This window comes from Pangasianodon hypophthalmus, chromosome 9 (genome assembly GCF_027358585.1).
Source record: "Pangasianodon hypophthalmus isolate fPanHyp1 chromosome 9, fPanHyp1.pri, whole genome shotgun sequence".
Lineage (NCBI taxonomy): Eukaryota > Metazoa > Chordata > Actinopteri > Siluriformes > Pangasiidae > Pangasianodon > Pangasianodon hypophthalmus.
This window is the reverse complement of record NC_069718.1, coordinates 25,046,382-25,068,116: the sequence shown is the minus strand read 5'-3', so window position 1 is coordinate 25,068,116 and position 21,735 is coordinate 25,046,382. Positions and strand designations below refer to the sequence as shown.

Here is a 21,735-nt window from a genome sequence, read left to right as displayed (position 1 = left end):
CAGATTAAGTGCAAGCCTGTGTGATCAATGCAGTGACTATTATAAAGAAAACTAAAGAAAACTAGCATAATAAAACAGAATGCAAGAGTAGTAAAGTAACAGAAAAGGAGAGGGAAAGAAGGGGAGATAGAACACTTACCTCATCACTTTGCTGATCAAGAGGCTGGCTCTGCTCTTAGGGGGGCCTGACTGGTTAAATGACAGCACTCCACCTGCACCTGCATTACACTCCTCCACCCTGAGCTCTGCCTCCCCATCGCCTCCTGACCCACTGTCTGGCTTATAGGTAAATATAATGGTGGGTTTCTGGCTGGGATCATCTGTTTTTGACTCTGAAAACCAGTGCTGCCTCTGGAGAGGAGGAGGAGGTAGCATGGTGATAACAGTCCCATCCAAACCCACCAGCTTTCCTTTCTCTTTCTCTCTCTCCGCTTTCTCTTTTTGTTCATCCTCATCTTTCCGCCGGCGGAAGAAGCTCTTGAAGGAGATCCAACGTTTGGGCCTGTTACTGTCGGCTGAACGTCTGCCTTCTGCCCCAGGGCTGACCTCCCCATCACTGGGCCTGGAGCCCATGGGTCTGGTCCAGTTGCTGAAGTGCCTCTGAAGCAGGTTACTAGCATGATATGGGGAAGAGGTGGATCTGGGTGGGGGGAAAGGGGCACTGGGTTCAGATTTTGGACTTGTGGAAGCCTCAGCTGCTGAGGCGCTCTGAGACTTAGGTAAGAGCTTGGATGGCGTATCCTTGTGGGATTTGGACAAGCTACTGTCTGTAGGGCACTGGAGGGATTTGGGTCTGCTGAGAGTACCCTTAGTGGCATCAGGGGGAAGAGAGTAGAGTTCCTCAGCACTGCATGTCTTGCTGTGAACAGAGGGTGAGTCTGGAGGAGATTGGGGTGGCTGGATGGAAGCTACTATCTGAGACAGCACCATGCTGGCCTTCTCCCTGTGCCCTGATCCAGTACTAGTGGCTGTCTGGCACCCACTGCTGCCTGCTGCAGGGGAATCATCACTGGAGTTACAGCTACTGGTGAGTCTAATGGAGCTGCTTTTTGTCAGACTGCTAGAGGCAGTGATAGGAGTGGGGACAATGTTTGTCCTAGGGCTCGAAACAGCAACTGAAATGTTGGCTGCTGTACTGCACTCAGGGGTACTTTTGGCTTTGTCATTGTGAGGTACAGCTCTTGTGATGTCTCTCTCTTCCTTAGTATCAGCTGAGACAAATTTTCTGGTGGGCTTGTGCTCTGTGGGTGAGGAGTGAGCATTTTCAGAGTTGCCGATTTCCTCATATGTGTGGCTGGGTACTCGACCACCTGTTCCCGGCTTGGGCTGTGGCAGCTCTCCACTCACACCCAGAAAGCTCTTATACACAGCCAGATTATCATATGCACTTGGGTTAATCACGATAGGCACTTTCACTGCATTCTTTGAACTGCGTGCGTATGTGGGTTCATCTCTGATGATGATTGGGAAAGGAGGCATACCAGCATTATTGTAGCTGTTAAATTTGATCTCTGACAAATTAGGTGACTTCACAGGTATGGTGCGTGAGGAGGAGATACCAGCAACAGGGGAAGTGGGAGCTGATTTATGGTTGCCATGTCTGGGAGGGACCGATGACCCAGATGGTGGCCCACTAAGCAACTCTACTTTGGGGAGCTTTTGTCGAGGGCTAGTGCTGGATGTCCACACCTCTTGGTAACGAATATTCCCAGGCTTCTTACAGGAAGGGCTGGATGTAGCAGCATTGGCTAAGGCAGTACTTAGAGAGACTGGTATTGATGGAGAAACTGAAGTGAATGGAGATATTGGAGTGGTTGGAGATACTGCTGCAGACTTAGGGGAAAGTGGAGTTTTAGGTGATATAGGTGATTTTGGGGAGAGAGGAGAAGCAGACAAGGGGATGTTTTTTGAGGCTCCTGGGTAGGGTGGGGGACCCAGTGCTGTGGTTGGACCTTTGGGCTTGGCAGTGCTCTCAGTAGTTCGTTCCTCAGTGCTGGCCATAGAAGCAGACACATCCACCACAGTGTAAGGCTTACAGATGGGAGTCTTCTCCAAACTCACTACTCTGTATGGTTTAGGCTGCTCCTCTGTTGGGCTAAAGCTAATTGTGATTGGCTGGCCAGGGAGTGCCTGTGGAAGAGGTCCTCCCTCTCTCTGATTAATGTCTTGATCCTGTAATCGGATGGCCAGAACAGCTTTGTGTGTCTCAGTGGCTTTAGGTGAGCTCAACGCTTGGCCTGCTGGGGCTTGCTGTACTGCAGAATCTCTGCTAACTGGAATAGGGTGTAAACCATTAGGCTGGTTACGGGGGACACTACTGCCACTGCTGGAGGTGCAGGAGTCCTCAGGCAGAGAAGATGAGGACTCTGGTGAGGTGATAGAATCAGAGTTAGACAGGAAGCCACTGCCCTGGGGGTTAGAGCCATATGGAAGCAGGCTGGGTCCTCCACTGGAGTCCATGGAAGGATAGCCATTTAGAATCTCATCATAACCATCATAGTCAACAGCACAGATCCGTTGCAGTGAGCGGTTCCGCAGAGGTACAGTGTTCCACTTCTTACCAGCTGCAAAGGGAACTGGAGACAGAGTTGCAGCACGGAAATTAGCAAAGCGTGGCTGACCCCTCATCCGGATCTCCATAGCCAAAAGCTCTTCATCACTCTCATCCCAGCTTTCATGCTCACCATCATCATCACTCTCACTTTCCTCTTCATATTCCTCATCCTCCTCTCCATCGCTGGAAAATTCTGGGTAGCAGAAGCGTCCCCCCTCTGAACTGATAATCTCTGCACTGTCACTCAAAGAGACACGTTTATTTGCACTGCTGCTACGACCCAAGGCCAGGCAGCTGGCCGCAGGCAAGCCTCTCTCCAATGAGCGCCTATACGAGCAGCTGATCCGGCCCAAGAAGTCGTCCCTGCTGGAGCTCAGGTCTGACCCCAAACCTGCAATCTCCTTCAGCACATCTGTTAGGCCATTGTTATTGTTACTGCTTGCTGGACAGAGAGAGGCAAATCCCTCCATCTCTACCCTTTCGTCATTTCTCTCATTGTTGTTTGGTTCTGTGGGCCTCTTCCGGTTTAAGCCATTGTGATTCCAAATGGTGAAAGCTGAAGCTTTTCCAGGCTCTGCCCCCTCTACCAGCTTCTGAGGATTTCCTTCTAAATCTAGCCCCATTCCAGAGCATGGGAGCATCATGGTGGGCTTTACCGCGATTGTGGGCTTTTTTGCTACAGGTGGGCGGAACTGGCCTGAACGGGAAGAACTACTGCTTCTCTGAGGGTTGCTAGCAAGGTTAGCGTTGATGATAGCTCTGCCCCCTGTGGGTGAGTGGCTTGGATGGTTATTGTTATTTGTGCCTCCTGTGGAGGTGTGGCTGTGTTGGGTGAGGACTTGTTCAGGGGGACACTTGTGTGGACCCCCCTCAGGTAGGCGGTGCAGACTCTTGGGCTTGAAGCAGTTCTTGCACTCGCCAGGCTTCCACACGTGTTCAGTGAAGGTGTTGCAAGCAGACATGTCTGCAGTGCTGACAGCAGCACACTCAGTGGACAGGAAAACGCTCCATCACAGACACAGCTGGTACACCACTGCCGCTCACATCTGCTACTGGCCAGGAGCAGGGGAGCAACTTCTACTTAACACTGACAAACACACCTGAAAAAGAAACATTCAAGGGTAAGATGCTATTCATTACTGAAATAACAAACAGTGTAATCCTGCTGTAATATCTTACAATATTACTTATTTCTGTATTTAATGAACAAAGCCACTCCAATATTAAGACATGCATTAGCTGTGAGATTCCAGCAGGGGGTGTAGTGTGCTTAACACTTGGATATTGTTTGACTCAAAATGACCATATTTTAATGGACCCATGCTAAAAACAATTTTCTGACATGAAACTACAGAGCAATGTACCTTTGTGTGTGTACAGTTTCTTTAATAAAACTTTACAAGTGTATTCATGTGTATGTTGTATGTAATGTTGATCTGAAAGTAAACTGTAAAACAGGCTTTGTCAATTTGACAGAAAGGCAGAATTAAGTTGTATGAATGTGTAAGATATAAGAAGGGCTATGCATCACTAAGAAGGTGAATATATGTGCACTGTCTCATTCTCTTTCATACATACACACACGCACACAGGCACACATACAGAGAGAGAGAGAGAGAGAGAGAGAGAGAGAGAAATTGTCAGGCATTTTTCCGCTCTATATTTAGCACTCAGCTAAGACCAGTTGCATGTAGTTATCTGCCACTGCTCGACACGCTGAAACTCACACACAACTCAGGCCTGGTTCCAGTGAACTTCCTTTAGTTCCTTCATTGACAGAAACCGAGCATAATTTGACTGAATTAAGTCAATCTATGTTTAAGTGTGGCATTATATCTGATGTTAACTATGCTTATATGCATATGCAAAATGCCTGCCATCACATATTTTTTATAAAATCATATAAGATTTGAGATACTGCTTATAATAAATCATGACAAATTTAAAAAGTTTTGCTGACATAGGTTGTCCTCATTTCTGCTACAACTCCTTGTCCACAATGACAGCTATGCCAGAATGTGAAATCGTTAACATTTTCCTCTAATACTACCCTCTAGCAGTATTGCACAAAAGGTGAGCAGGCAAGTATGTAAATGATGCTACTCATGTAGCAGCCGAATGTGCAGAGGTACACACTTAGCCCTCCCTAGATGTTCTTTAGTCCTGCTTAACTGTGCCTTGTTATTTTAAATTATCAGTGGTGTTTCATATCCATTATTCATTACGCAGCCATGCCAGTGTGTCTCCAAATTCACTAGATACTGAGATGGCAGGGCTCTCGAAGGTGAGAAAGGCTGCTGGTGCTCCAATTCAGCATCGCCTTGTGACAGTAAGTTTTACCCAACATCCTAACATGAACTTTAGGTTTTATACAAAATACATCATATACAGAGTGAAACAGGTAGTTTCAGAGTGAAGATACCTAGCTACAATAGGAATTTGTGGCAAACTATGATCAATATAGCTAGCTATCAAGTTTTTAATAGATGTTACCTGTTTGTTAGCTAGCGATTTAAATGAGGTAGGTTTAAATGAGGTAAAGAAAAGGGGATTGGTTATATAATACAAACGTTAGCTAGACGACAAGCCTATGTGGGAATTTTAAGAACTTCACAGATAGTGACAGTCTGAACACGCAAGATAGAAATGATGGTACTGACAATTCTTTATATTTTTTGCTTTCACAATCAATAAAGCAGCACAAAGTACTAAACCATGTACCTAGTAAAGTAAAGGCATCTTTTGAAACGGCTTTGTTTAATGTCATGATGAACTGATAAATAATTTTCTGTTACAAAATGATAAGTTTCTGTTAGTGACAGTCTCTATTTCTGGGTTCCATGTTTCACTCTTAAGTTTGCTGCTGTAGACCAAGGTATAATCTGTTTAGATTGTAACACAATGTACAGCGAATTCTTTCAGCTCCAAATCTATAAGTCAGGATGGAAACCAGGGAGGCCAACTTCATATATATAAATGTAAATAAAAAAAAACAGCATTTAGCAACCACAACCACAACAATAAACTCATAATTGTTACTTGCCTATTTCATACTTTATATTCTTTTAAACACAGTATTTAATGGTTTAACTAGGTAATTGTAATGTCAAGGTGATGTGTTTCTGTTGTTTCACTCAGTAACGTTGTCTGAATTTCAATCTTCAATCAGTCCTCTGTACTGCTTCTCTCTCATCATAAAAAAATACTAGCAAGCAAAGATCATTTAAATAAAGGAAAAATGATCTAATATTTCTCATGATGAGATTATTTATTTAACAAATATAAGACTAGACATATTTACTAATTTCAAGCTTAAAATTGGTTTATTCTATTGCCTTATTATTATTTTTAAATTTTGCTTCTTTTTAGAAATAAACGCTTGAAAATGCATTTCAAAATTAGCTATAAGGCAAAAAGCTTAAAAATGAGTAAACTGATCTAGAATTAGGCTTCATAATCTTTTTTGTTAATAAAGATGCTAATAAATAAATGCTAATAAAAATAAACACTAATGAAGAGAAATATCAGTTAAACGTTTTTAATATTCGAGATATTTGAACTGGCTAAGGTTATTTTTTGCAGTGTATATAGTAAACAGGGAACAAGTGAAAGAAAGGAGCAATTTGAAACACAGTGTGTGTTAAGGTAATGGGAGGTTAATGGAGTGAATGTGTCCCATCTGGAACATAACTGAATATCCAACCATCCATTTTGAAATTTTAGTACTGCTCCATTTTACTCTCTGGTCATAGAAAATATACAGTGCTGGGAGGAAAATCAAGCTCTGAATAAGCAGCTATCGGATGTCATTAAAGGCACAAGACACACTTCGCTTAAATGCTTTGTTAAAACTAAAACTTTTCCTTTGTTTTTGAATAATGAGAGGTGAAATGCAAGCACATCAAATAACCTGCGTATGCTTTAAAATCATGTCTACGACAATTTAACTCCAGAGAAATTCATAAAAGAGACATAAGAGAGACAACTAAGGCAGGTTTTTCCCGTTGCAGGTGGACAGTTCAGTAAGAGCTCAACAGATTTATTAAACACAGGGATGCCTCAGTCTGTACTCTTACTTGCGGTTCTGTAACTCGTACATCATCACAAAGGGGAGATCGATTGCGAAAGGGTCGGCTCTCGCTGCGACCCAAGTGCAAAAGTGGGCGTGGCTCTCAGACAGAGTCATGGTGATCAGATCTGGTTCTGAACATATCACCATGGCAACTCCCTGTTCAGCCATGTGCAGACACAATACATCAGGAACATCTCAAGTGTACTGACCCAAGACACACACACACACACACACACACACACACACACACACACACACAAAGCCAATGGAAAACAATCACCACAAATGAACATTCATACTGACTCGAAATCAAAATCAAACAAATCAAATACAATTAACACCACACACACACACACACACACACACACAAACAAAGCCACTGGAGAACAATCACCACAAATGAACATTCATACTGACTCGAAATTGAAAGCAAAATCAAATACAATTAACACACACACAAAACATACACACACCCCACTGGAGAACAATCACCAGAAACGAACATTCATACTGACTCAAAATCAAAATTAAATAAATCAAATACAATTACCAAAACACATATACACACACACACACACACACACACACACACACACACACACACACACACACACACATAGCCACTGGAGAACAGTCACCACAAGTGAACATTCATACTGCCTCGAAATTGAAAGCAAAATCAAATAAATCAAATATGATTAATAACAGACACACACACACGCACACACGCACGCGCGCACACACACCGGGATTGGCTCCGGATCCACCGTGACCCTGACCAGGATGAAGCGCTTACTCAAGATGAATGAGTAAATAAATTAATGCTTATTTCATGTCCTCTGAATTAGTGGGGCAGTGAAAAAACATTTGTTTTCTAAAAAAAAAAAAATTCAACTTTACAGAGAGTGTCTGGGATTACCTACAGAGAAGAGAGACAGGCAAAGTCTGCAGAAGAGATGTGACAAGATGTTCTCCAAGATGTGTGGAACGACCTACTAGCTGATTTACTGTTAAAACTGCAAGATGGTGTTGAGTTAGTTAGTATTTTAATGTCTTTCACTGCTTCACAGACATCTTTACATGCACTTAAGACTTTTGCACAGAACTGTACATTAAGTAATCGCATTCATCAACCAAATACAAGATTGTATGCATGTGAGCACAAATATAACATGTCGAGATCCTACACTGTTCAGAATCTGTTTTCTGGAGCAGATAAGATCCTGGGAAAGGGAATGTCAGAATGTCATTATTTCCTCTTAATCCTGTTCAGAATACATCATAATAATGACTGGATATGTGACGCACTGTGAGAAGTTGGAATGAATGTCAACAGTGAGTCAATTTATGATTAGATCCACAGCAATGATGTGAGCTATTCAATTAATCGTAATGTTCAAAAGGGTGACTCATGTCACTGTCTTTACTGGCAGACACATGCAGTTATCTCCAGGGTCAGTTTATGGTCAGTTTTTATTTACTTACAATAAATTCGCTTTAATTAAATATTCTGTGTTAATTAACCACAGTAACCATTTTTACCCATCTTTACCAAAGGTGCCAATAATTCTGGAGTTGGCTGTACTGGACTCTTTGAAAGTTTGTGTGTGTGTGTGTGTGTGTGTGTGTGTGTGGTGTGTTAGCTGACTCTGAACACTGTTATCTCTGCTCGTGGATCTCCACCTACAGGAAACATCACTCACTGTCTGGAACAAAAGGAAGTTCTGCGCACTATTCAGGCCATCGAATGGCAGCATCTCTCCTCCCCTCTCTTCTCCTCTCTTCTCCTCTCCTCTCCTCCGTTACACAGCGTGACTCACAGCCACCTCCTGCAATTTTCTGCTGTTCTGTTTGCACAAAGCTTTTCATTTATTTGGCCTTTTTTGGATCTATCTCTGGTTGCCAGATGTGAATGTCCTGCTTTGATGGCTTACACTGATGAGCGTTTCGTTTGCAAACAGGCAGCCAGAGGAGCACAGACCTTTACTTTAGAGAGTGCCAGAGACAGAGAGAGAGAGAGAGAGAGAGAGAGAGAGAGAGAGATAGAGAGAGATAGAGAGAGACAGAGAGAGTTTACTAGACAGCACTAGACAGAGACAATACTGAAAAACAGCCTTCTTTATAATTTCTTGTGTGTTTCGAGTTCGTCTTGGGGTTGAGGATGTTTCTGCTACTGCGCCCCTGTTGATCCAGAAAAAAGCTGGAATAAATATTTGACAATATGTTGTTGGTTAACGCAGATTAAATATATCGGCTATATATTATAATATATAAAACATGTATTATAGCTAGGCAGCTTCATGAATATGAGACACGTTATTTTATTTTATTCATATTAATATGACTACTGCTTTTCTTTATTTCTACATTTCAAGACAACTGATCAAACAAGACAAAAAAAAAAATCAGCATTTATTTGCTTGGATGTTTGAAAAAGTAACAGTAGCTCTGTAACTTTAGCTGTAACAGTAGCTTTCTGTAACTCTGTAAATAGGATCTTAAAATGAATTTTTTATGTATTATTATAGTTGTGAAGTGATGTATGTAATGTAAAGTGTTGTTGTGATGGTTATTTGTATTGTTTGTGTGTTGAGCCTTTTGTCTAAAGACAATTTTCTACCTTATTTGGGATAGACAATAAAGCCTTTGAACTGAATTGAATTGAACTGAACTTACACTTCAGAATAAACAGAAATCCTACTTTAACTTGAACAGTTATCAATAATTGCATACAGAGAAGCTAAAATTACTATACCTCACTATAAGTATTATCCCTCGTTCTGTATACAGATGATTTGACCTTTCACTTGGCTAGCACTTTCATCATTTCAAGCTAACAGTAGTAAGCACACGAACTGAATACAGAAGTCCTACAACATTTGCGTCTAAGGAGACAGATTTGGAAGAAAAGAAGAAAACACTAAGACACCATCATGGCCCGGTTCACACCTAGTGTTAACATCTGTCTGGACTGATCCGATCACAAGTGGACAACAGAAATGCACATACGTTTACACCCAGCATTTTGAATGTGTTTCCACTGACCATACTCTCTCTCCCCTATCAATCAGAGGGACACTAGCCAATCACGGTGAGCTCACGTATGCGGAAGAGGGCAGACAGCACTTTCCTCCGATTTCATTTAGATTGATTTTATTAGATTTCGCCTACCTTCTGTAACACACAGGCTAAACTGTGTACTATGGTAGCACACATATATATATATATATATATATATATATGTGTGTGTGTGTGTGACTGCAAAATCCTCAGGCAGATCTTGGGACAAAATTGTGGAGACAAACACAAAGCCTCTTGCTGCTTGGAAGAAAATCCTTTACATTATATCACTTACAAAGGCTAACCAACTAATCAAAAAATGTTTATTTATACTTCTAATTTATTGCACACAGTCATATTTTTCTAAAAGGAACAGTCAATGTATTACTCGCTCTATATGCACTGTAGCGTTAGCGCTGTGTGGAGGAATGAGTCATCCCCATGACTCCACTATTATTGAGTTGTTGTTCTTAAAATATAAGTAGACAAGGCTATGAAATAAAATCTCACAGGCATCCAAATGTCTCATCACCCAGTCATCTCACCAAGCCCACTCTTCCATAAAGCCAGTCACTCAGTCATCTGATCACCCCTCCTATTCAGTGTGCTGCACTGCTCTCAGTTCCAAGATTATAATTTCATGATTATAAGGTTTATACATTTATCCCACCATTCGATAAACTCCTTGGTCTTTATGGAGTAATTTTTATTCGTTCTCTTGTCCGAGTTCATGTGGTTCTTCACGCTTGTTTGAGCCAGATAATGACTGCTCGCTCAGGGACACGAAAACTGTGGCAATTTAGTTCAGGAATTCAGAAACACAATAGAGAGAGAGAGAGCTGAAGATTTCAGCCAGTGCCCTGAAAAGCTTATAAAACAAAACAAAAAAAACTCAGTGAATCATCAGTTTTGCTCCAAAATTAATGGGTGTCAGGGTGGGCCATGTGACAAAAATATATCCCATCACGATTATTGTACGCATTCCTATGACACACGAAATGTATCACACTATACAGGTTGGCTTACAAACTGCCAGAAATACAGCGGTGTTAAAAAGTATTTAAAAAAAAACACCAAAAAAAAAAAAAATGATGATACTTTATTGAATTTTCACAAAAATACTTTTAGTTGTTACATCTCAGAAAAGGATACTGTGACATAATTTACCACGATCATGATATTATACAGGGTGTCCAAAAAGTCAGGAACCAATGAGAGTAAAACTACATATACTTTCTATATGCACTAATAATAAATACTACACTAATAATAAATACTATTTTGTATTTGTTATTTACAACATATGCTTTTCATTTTCATCCTTTATGCAGCCGCTGTATCATGTTTTTGTAGATTTTGCTCAACTTATTCCTATTGGTTCCTGACTTTTCGGACACCTTGTATATCGCCCTAAAAGGGTGTATTATGTTTAATGAAGGCTGATGATTAGTCACTTCACTTCCTCTGGTTACACATAAAATGTAAAAAAAAAAACTCCACATAGTCACATTAAGGAACTTATTCAAATAAAACACTGCTGACTGAGAGGAAGAAAGTGAGACAGTGAGAACAAGAGGGGCAGAGACAGAGCGAGTATGTAGTAGTGTAGTAGAAATATCGTGATTACGAGGTGAATGCACATGAACGCCACCACAAAGTCGTAATTACAACGTATTTTTCGATGAGCCCTGACTTTCCAACTTGGGGGCGTGTCAATTCCAAAAAAATTGTGGTGTCTACAGCAGCTGGGAAGATTTAAGTGATAATTTTGCATGTTAACTGTTCAGTTTGTTATCTTCTTTCAGTAAGGCTAACGTGCCCAAAAAAACCCCCAATTTTTCCAACCAAAACCACTCGAACACAGGGACAGGGACGTCTCCACCACCACCAAGTCTAGTCCTGCTTGTTTCAGATTTGTGTGCCTGCTATCCCTTCAAATATATTTCAAACAGGACAGAAGCTATTGATGAAAAACTATTTCGGACATTTGACCTTGCTGTGACCTTTATCCTGTTTGGATCAATTCCAACATCCAATAAGCTCATTCTCAGTGATAATTCCTTATAAATCCAACAAACATTCATGCACTCGTTCTTGAGATATGGCGCTAACGTGAATCACGGATGGACGGACGATGGACAGACGACCTGAACACATAACGCCTCCACCACCTGGTGGCTGAGGCATGATAAAACCACATCCTGCTCCACCACTGTACACCAAATGTAATGTATTTATGTGACACGTTTTCTCATCAGAATGTGACCGACAGATTTACATACTTCAAATCAACATCAGTTTCTTACTGCCAGTGATAAGTGGTCACCCTTAGAGCACTCTTTCAGTTGCCTCAAGTTATTTATGCTTGAGCGAGTAATGAGGAGCAGCACACATACACACACACACACACACACACACACACACACACACACACACACACACACACACACACACACACCTACCTTGCTCTCATTCCTTATCGGGACTTAAAAATAAATAAGATGTTTTTCATGTTTAGAAAGCTCCACCTCTGTTCTGCAGTCTTTGGGCGAGGAAATCGGAAATCAGAGGGAATATTAATTCATTTCAAACGGATGTTGGGTTAAAATCCTCTGGATAAGTGTCCATGTGTCCAGGAATTGTACAGAATTAGTGTATTTTAATGAAGCTGATAACAGAGAAATTCATTTGAATAAACACTATATAAATGTCTGGAAGTAAACGCAGAAATAGAAACGCCCATCATCATACAGCCAATATTAATCCGATTTAAACGGTCTTTCAAGAGTGTAACTCCCAAGTGATTTCTAATATCTGTCATATTTTGTTTGTATAGCGCTTTTAACAATGGACATTGTCACAAAACAGCTTTACAGAAATATATAAAATCAGGATATAAATTTTAAACTTATAAATTTATCTCTAATGAGCAAAGCAGAGGCGACAGTGGTGAGGAAAAACTCCCTGAGACGATATGAGGAAGAAACCTTGAGAGGAACCAGACTCAAAAAGGGAACCCATCCTCATCTGGGTGACATGGATAGTGCGATTATAAATAAATCGTCAAAAAAGTGCAATTGTGTAACCAGGAATTTATGAGCAACTTTTGAGTACGAGCATCAGAGTTATTTCTGTATTCATTATAGTTTTAACTTAAAGTCTATTGTGCTGAACTGAAGTTATTAACTGTTTAATGATATGTCATATCGACTGGTCACTATTAGAGATACCGTATATTAGGGCTTTCGGTGCTCTGACCTCCACCCGAGTATCTGAAGGCACTGAACACTGGCTACATACGGCAAGGTTCACACACACAAGGTCTCAAAGGTCTAGAAGGCAAGTGTGTAAGGATGTGTCAGTCTTTACACAGACCAGTAACACTGCAGTGGAAGAAAGAGACATGAGATACAGAATCGAGTGTCTGTATTCCCTCCTTCCCCATACCCATGAGGCTAGTGGATGGAGCAGACTAAACCCATTAGCACTGCTCAGAGAAAGCAATGAAGTGCCTATAAGTAGCAAATTTCTTTTTACGCCCCAGACCACCCACACTGAGCTCATTCTCATCAGTATCCTCGCATTACAATGTAATGCATGGAGGCTTATATGAAGTCATTAATGGATATCATAGCCTACGGAGGGGGAATGAAGAGAGAGAAAACAGAGAGAAATGACAACAAAGAGTGAAGAAAAAAAAAAAGAAAGAAAAAAAGATGTGTCATTGTGGCTAACAGCGTTTCACAGCAGAGGTCTCCAGAATTCCCCGGCTGTTCATGAAGCTCTTCCTTCCTGCACTTGCGCGTGTGTGAGTCTTTGTGTGTGTGTGGCTTCTCAGGAGCCAAATGGCCTTTTCTGTTCCTGCTCCAACCGCCACGGCTCCACAGGAGCCGAAACACTGCGGACGAGCGATAGAGGAGGAAGAAGAACCCAATACCCCGAAAGGCCAGTGTCGTCTGCTGTGACTCAAAGTGCAGAGTGCACACCGCCGAGACCCAAACTGCATTCCAAGAGCATGACTGATGGAGGTCACATGGAATCCAGAGCGGCGAGGACCACGCCGCTGAAAAGCTTGGTGGGAAACTGGATATGGAGTGTACTGGGAACACTGGGCTTTTCTTTTTTTTGGAGAACTACTGTTGTGTCCTCTTACTTAGACCATACATGTGTGTATACATGTGACAGAGAGAGAGAGAGAGAGAGAGAGAGAGAGAGAGGGGCAGCTGTGAGAGTAAGAGCTGCTGTTAAAACCATTTACAGACACAGAAACAACATTCCATTGCTGTGCGCTATGGCACAACCTCTGGCTTAAAGTTTAGATGGAGGTAGAAGTGGGGATTCTTTAGTGTTATGGTGGAGGCACTTCGTCCTTTGAAATCATGTTAATTACTCAATGCTGTGTTCGTGGTGTCTTTTAAGTGGTAATTTGTAATGACGTCACTTCCCAACTCGGGATGTTCGACGTGCGAAGTGGAAAAAAAAAAAAAACATGGACGCCTCTATGAAAGCGTGTCTTTAGTTTGCTCTGTCAGAGAACGTAAAGCTCATAACCAGCGACTTTAACTGCACTTTTACAGTTACAGGCCTGAGCGGCTGCTGCTGCTGTTCCACTGCAGTGAACCTCAAACCTTCATGCAACATTATGGACTGAAACTGCAGCACAGCAACAACAGCGTTAGTAACAATCTAATGTTAGTGATAACTCTAATGTTGATGATTTTCTTCTCAAACCAGTGATTAATATGGTCAGTGTTACAGATTTAACCGAGTGCTGTATCTGTATATGAACTGCTCTAAAGCCAATCCTGCTATAAACTCAGTAAAAGTAGAGAAGAGGGACTTTACGCTGTTCACAGTGAGAGCGGCCATGTTGATCTGACGTCACTCCGTAAACAGGAAAGGAACGGAGAAGGAAGTTGAGAGGTGTTTTCTGTATTTTTTACTGGTTGGAGGCGGGAATTACAAGTTGTACCAGTTTGTTTTTCTTTTGCATATAAACTACAATTCTTCGCCAACCTGAAAATCTATAATTCAATCTGCATATGTAACGAATTATCTGACGGTATGCTAGTGCTTCAACTCAAAATTCCCCAACCTCCGAACCAGGAACACCCCAAGAAAACGCCCCTCAACTCAGAATTCCCACTCTGGAACATGAGATGGTCTCCTCAACCCGGAGTTCAGCAAGTGACATCAAATCAACATGGCTGCTCACAGCATGAACAGCAAACACAGCAGCACATCTTACATTTAAATGAGTTATACTGTATATACAAGTATTAGCTTTAGATCAATCAACATAGACATATTCGCTTGTTAAATGTATCACACTGACTCTACAGTTCACTGTTTTGAGGAGGAAAATATACATCACTCATCGCACTTAGCTGCCTAGCTTGCTGCTAACAAAAGACGAACACGGAGGTGTCTTTTTTTTTTCTTCTTGCTTTGTAGCTTGAATGTGCGTAGGTCGAAAATGACATAATTCTGAACTCTGACTTCGCACTTCTGAGGTAAGTGAGAAGCAGCGTATTTGTGTAGTCACGGCGATATTCTGCTTGTACAGTTAATAGCAATCTTTCACATAAAGTGTGAGCTAACCACAGATGAGAATAATTAAGAAAAGGAAGTGACATTATTACACAAGCAGTTGTCAGCCAAAATATGTGCAAACTTTACTTTCACACAAATGAAAGCAACAACTCTGTATACTCACATTCCCCAGATTATTATATATATATATATTATATATAATGATAATATTGATGATTAATCCAAGACTAAAACGTTTCCCAGGCTCATCTGAATCCTCTGCATTTCTAGAACTTTCAGAGAATTCTGACAGAAGTGCAACAGGAAATTCCACACGCTACACCAAGGCCAACTCTCTGAGCAAAAACAGACGCTGTATTATTTTTATTATTAAATGTTACTAAAAATTGGCTACAGCGCTCAGGGAGTTGGTAATTCCTGAGTTTTGAGAGACAGAAAGGTCATACACCCTAATCTGAACTGCTATGTGTCTGGAGCAAAGCCAGATACCACTGAAGATTCGTCATCCTGCTAGAGAGAGAGAGAGAGAGAGAGAGAGAGAGAGAGAGAGTGTGTGTGTGTGTGTGTGTGTGTAGGGGGGGTTTATACAAGTGCACTACTTTAATATTGTCAGTGCAAATATTAAAGCACTACTTTATTACTGTCAGTGCAAACTGCCACTGTGTGTGTGTGTGTGTGTGTGTGTGTGTGTGAGAGAGAGAGAGAGACAGACATGAAAAGAGAGCCAACATGGAAGGTAAGAAAGGTGAGTACTTTACTGATGGAGGAATACACACACATATCTGTGCAAACAAATGCCGTCGTGTTCATAAAAAGCTGAGAATAAAAAGACAAGTGTGTGTGTGTGTGTGTGTGTTGTTTAATGTGAAATGTATTATCAAGAAGTACTTTTGGCAGCAGAAATAATGTTCCTGTCCATCAGTCTGGCTAAGAAGAGCGCATTCACTCCTTCTCTTTTTTTCCTGGTCCTCTGTGCAGTTACTTAACGCAGAGCTTTGTCATGCCTTAGTGTATGAGCACCGCACTAGTATTTATTTCTTCACACAGCTGACTCACATGCAACTAGAGACTCTTGCCTGGCACACATCGACACGCAGGCCATGCTGACAAACACCAACATCTGCTGAAAGGCAAACATGTGAGGACGATGACACACGCCCACATGTGCTTCTGCGCACGCATACACAAAAAACCTTAAAAAAATAAAAAAAATTTGTAGATTTATGTTCCTTTGCACAAATTTCCTATATTTGTCCTCTATAGGAACAGTATGCAGGCATTTTAGGGCCACTGTTGGAAAAAAAAACAAAAACAACAACAACAAAAAAACCATTTTGAGAATGAAGTACTAACATTTTGAGAAAAAAATTTTGCTATATTTCAAGAATAAAGTCTTAATTTTTCGAGAAATAAGTCATAATACTAAGTCTTAATATCCGAAATATTCTAAGAATAACATCACTATACTATGACAAAATGGTACACATCAGAGCAGTGTTTGTGTTCAGAGGAGGGACGTTAAGGATTTGGTGTTAAAGTTACACTTTACTACTGGTTTTACAAAAAAAAAAAAAAGAAACACTTCATCTTCTGTCCCTTTGGCACCAGATTATTATTTTTATAAGTCTTATAACTTTATATGCTTCTTTGTTAGGGATTTCTGCCAGCTACCATAGCTATTTTCATGTTGGGAAACAGTTTAAAATGCAGTTCATCTAAAACTCAGTCGCACTTCATTAAAAATCTTTTCATATGAATCAAACGAATAAAAGAAAAAAAAAAAAAAGAAAAAAAAAGAAAGGAAAAAAAAAAAAAAAAAAAAAAAGAGTTTTTAACCATCACAGTGCATTAAAATATGCCTCAGGGATATTAGACTTGGCATAAGCGGCGTAAAGGAGGATCTTCACCACTTTCTTATTACTTTAAAATGACTGCAAGTTTATTTAAAACAAAGAAGCACACGAACTTGGAGGAAAATGGCGTAACAGCTGGAACTCTGGTGCACTCAGTACAGCGATCGAGCACCGATGCATTATAGCATGAGGACTCATCATAAGACTTAAGGTTATCGTATGAGTCTATATTCCATAACGTGTTTGGGGCTCGATGCTGAACGCACCAGAGCTCCACTCCTTTAGTATCATTTTGATTAACATTCTCATCGTCTCCTGTGAGACTACACACACTCTTGGATGGCATGACAGCCTTGAAGGCGACCACCTGCCTTCGATTTCTCCTTCAACAAAATTTTCAACACATTTTCCTCCAAGTTCCTACAGTTCTTTCTTTTAAATAAACTCGCAGAGTCATTTTAAAGTTCTAAGACTAACAATAATAAGGTGCTGATGGGACCGAAGATCATTTGGTCATAGTATTATGATGGTATTCTCAAAATACAGCAACCTTTTTCTCGTAATATCAGATATTAAGACATTTTCCTCTATACATGACTTTTTTCTTGAAACCTTTGTACTGTTTAAACAGCGGCTGAGAAATATCCGTAATGAAAAAAAAAAAAAAAAAAAGAGAAAAGAAAGAGTGCTCCCAATTTCCCACAAGTTCAACATGCCTCAGATTCAACAATCTTCAGATTTAACGAAGTAAAAGACTAAATTCATTAATAAAGCAAAAAAAAAAGGAAGCAAAATGTTCCAGTTTATGTTTCGTCCTGCGTGCGGAGCTTCTGACAAACAGCAATCAGACAGAGTGTGCAGGAAGTGTAAGAACGAACGTGAGGACAGTTGAGCAAGTGGACATAACTGTACAGAGCTTTTACAGAAACATGAATGACTGAGATCTGTGCACTCTCAGGTTCTATTATACACAGCTGAGAGAAAGAACGAGGGAGAAAATAGAGAAAGAATATGCACCATGTTATTTTCTTTACAAGCGCTGCTGATGTCTGGCATTCGGGAATTGTGCATGCCTGGATATGTCCAGGGGGGTAAACAGAGTCGAGACTGAGACGCAGACCAAGGCTGGGGTGTTTTTTTTTTTTCCCCCAGTAAAACGTTGTGACGTTTGATGATTAAAAAGATTACAGAACTACATAATATCTTTTTTTAATAAAACGTATGAAATCTATTTTAATAAAATGAAATTAAAAACAAAGGATTCCGCCACACCTGTATTTTTAAACGATTCGCCTGCTTTGTTATTTAAGTTATTTACTTATTTAATTAGTTATTAAAAATTCTATTCACTCAAACTGTAACTGTAAATGTGCGACCAAATTTGTGCCTAAGACAGAAGGTTGTTTGGAGGCTTTTAACATGTGCACAGTGACAAATTAAAGGAAAAACCAGCATAAAGTGTTTTAGGAAGGTGTTAAGCCACCATGAAGCTGCCGGAACAGCTTCAATCCACTTTGGCGCAGATTCTACACGTCTCTGGAACTGTCCCAACAGTGAAGTTGGTGGTGGAAAGCGCTGTCTAACACGCCAATCCAAAACCTCCCACTGGTGAGATCTGGTGACTGTGAAGGCCACAGCATATGATTTCCATTATTTTCATCCTCATCAAACTACTCAGTGAGCTCTTGTGCCATGTGGATGGGGAAGAGACCACGTTTCACTGTAGGATAAATGGGATCAGTCAGAGGAATGCTGTATTGCGTTGCAGTGACGGTCCCTCTAACGAAAAAAACACAAGTGGACGCAAACGATCCCGGCAAAATGCCACGACAGCTTAACAGAGACCCCGGGTTTTACTTTAATCTGTCACTCATCTGTAGCAAAAACAAAACTTCATAGCTTTAGGACTGCAAGTGACACAAACAGTTTTGCACAAAATAGACTTCGCGTGAAAACTATAATGAATTTTCGTGGTTACACAATAAGCACTTTTTGTCCATGTAGTACACAGTTATAGAAGGGAGTTATTTATAATCGCACTATCCGTGTCACCCAGATGAGGATGAGTTCCCTTTTGAGTCTGGTTCCTCTAAAGGTTTCTTCCTCATGTCGTCTCAGGGAGTTTTTCCTCACCACTGTCACCTCTGGCTCGCTCATTAGGGATAAATTTATCAATTTAAAATTTATATCCTGAATTTATATACTTCTGTAAAGCTGTTTTGTGACAATGTTCATTGTTAAAAGCGCTAGACAAATAAAATTGCATTGAACTGAACACTGTGTGTGTGGCTGGCTGTACTGGTGTATAAATTAGCACTGCACTCAGCTAAGCTACAAGAAAAACCAGGCACTAATGTAGCTAATGAAAGCGCCTGATGCAATAATGCTTATGAATCCTTGCCTTGCATGCAACAACATACTCACATGCATGCAGACATTTTTATAATATCCTGATATTAAATGAAAAATTGCACAGGTTTAATATGTTCTGAAATTTTCTGATAACGTCTACCAAATCTCCACATTCGGTGCACGTCCGTGTTTATCCACAGCTTCATCCACAGTGAAAACCGTAATGCGGTGCACCTAAAGAGTGACGGAGGAAAAAAAAAAAAGACGTTTTGGGAGAAGATACGTCTAGCAGCTGTACTTTGAGAGGAACCGTGATTGACAGGCAGCAGCAAATTGAGAATTTGGAAGAGCGTGATGTAAATAGAAATGAGGCTGTGAGGTTGATGTAAATAAAAATATGACAAGATGCACAGGAGGGGAGCAGAAGGGATAAAAATGTACCCGGTCCTACTATATCCTGTAGCTCAGTGTGCTCAGCGTCACTTCTACACTCGAAATCATGGCCACATGCTGTTAAGGACGCATCTTAGGATGTGGAGTATTAAATCTTTCTTCAAATGCCAGACATTAAAAGCACGATCTAATTCACTGACTGCATTAATGCTAACGTGCTCTGCTTCACTTGCGTCAATGCTTCATTGCTAGCAACATTCAGGGCCAAATGGGAAGTTCTAATCTCAGCAGCAAGGATTGCTAACATTAGCAAAAGTTAGTTAGCTGATATCAACTTACCCTCCCATATAACAACCAAGAGCTTTTCTCCTCCTGAGGAACCACCCTGAGATCCTTCACCACCTGGACGTTAAGAGCTGTAAGGTTCTGTGCTCTTAAATGCTTCGAGCTTCTCTCCAGAAGAGGGAGAGACACAGTGTATGAGAAATAACAGGAAGTTTTCGGCCAGTTTAATTGGAATCAGCAGTTCAGGGGAAAGTACATCAGGATTGCAGTCAATTTTATTACCACTTATTCTTTTCCGAGGTAAGGTGAGTAATTTTAGTCATCTCTCGCCTCGAGTTAGCTTCGTGCTGTGCAGTGAAGACAGAAATTTGGCTCCGATTATAGAGAGTTCAAGGAAAAATCATGTGACTGGAACGCTGGGATAAAAAAAAAGTTAGAGCGTTTCATGGAATCCTGTTTGCCAGTCGTGCTGAGCCACAGTAAACCAAGCCGTGCTCTCCAGGATGCTGCATGACTTTTACTGCTCGTGGAGACCATCAACTCGGTATCTCAGTCAACAGAGGCTGTGTAAATGACACTGCCTGCGTTATCGGTGCCGCAAACGCCAGTCCTGAGCCCGGATCAACGATACAAGACCTTGAGAGCGCTGCTTTGTTTTGTGAGTGAAAGCTCATTTCAAGGAAATGAGTTGCCATATTCCTTCCCTCCTGTCTTCCAGTGTAACCATAACAACTGGATCGTAGAATGAAAAAGTGATAGGCAAAGCTTGTTTTCTCTCTCTCTCTCTCTCTCTCTCTCTCTCTCTCTCTCTTGCACACCTTTACTAACAGGCAACTCCAAAATTTATGGCACCTTTCATGAATAAGACATGCAATCCTTTGATATTTTTTTAGTTTAAACATACAAAGTCAGTAGAGTTTTTTTAATAAAATAGTTTTTTTTTCTTAATAAATGAGTTTTTCTTAAGCTTTTGTTTGCAACAAACCTGTTTCAAAGCTTCATCTAGAGAAAAAGAACAGCACTTCGGCTTGCTCCTGTAACATATTATACAGCCAAAGATTTCAGAGTTTTGCTGATAACAGGCTCTTACACTGAGCAGTTTTTAATTATTTACAAATTTATCACACGTGATTTTGTTAATCAAGCCTTCAGGCTTCATCTAAATGTGCGAATCATGATGCATATGATTAGGATTGAAATTTAAAATGCATAATGCTGAATGTTACGAAAAACAACAACAACATACATTCAGTTGAGTTGTACACTGTTGAATACAACCACCATTTTATCTGAAACTTTATACTCTACGTTAATGAACATACTGCTGTCCATTATCTCCTGAAAAATAAAAATTCATGGTACTATTTATACAATGTTAGTGTTGCTTTCAAGGCTTTTCTTTACAAAGCGACACATATTTAATTTATATGAGCCCTGATAAATGTGTACAGTTGAGAGCAATAGTTGACCTACATCTAGGCTAAACATATTTAATCTCAGTTTTTCACAACTCTGAACATTTCATGTTACTGTACTTTTCCTTCTGTAAGTCAGTTAGGGCATCTACAGTACTGCGCAAAGAAACGCTGTAGAGCAAAGATGCCTTCAAAAAT

At 40.6% G+C, this 21,735-nt stretch overlaps 1 protein-coding gene across 2 annotated transcripts in view; it reads right to left on the bottom strand.

Moving 5' to 3' along the window:
• The window catches only part of peak1 (pseudopodium-enriched atypical kinase 1), an 85,617-nt gene that overhangs the window by 13,641 nt on the left and 50,241 nt on the right, over positions 1-21,735 (bottom strand). For both annotated transcript variants that reach the window (XM_026918867.3, XM_026918869.3), the window contains exon 3: positions 140-3,654. In XM_026918867.3, the coding sequence (XP_026774668.3) occupies positions 140-3,516 (3,377 nt within the window). In that variant the 5' untranslated portion in view covers positions 3,517-3,654. The remainder of the gene's footprint in view (positions 1-139; positions 3,655-21,735) is intronic.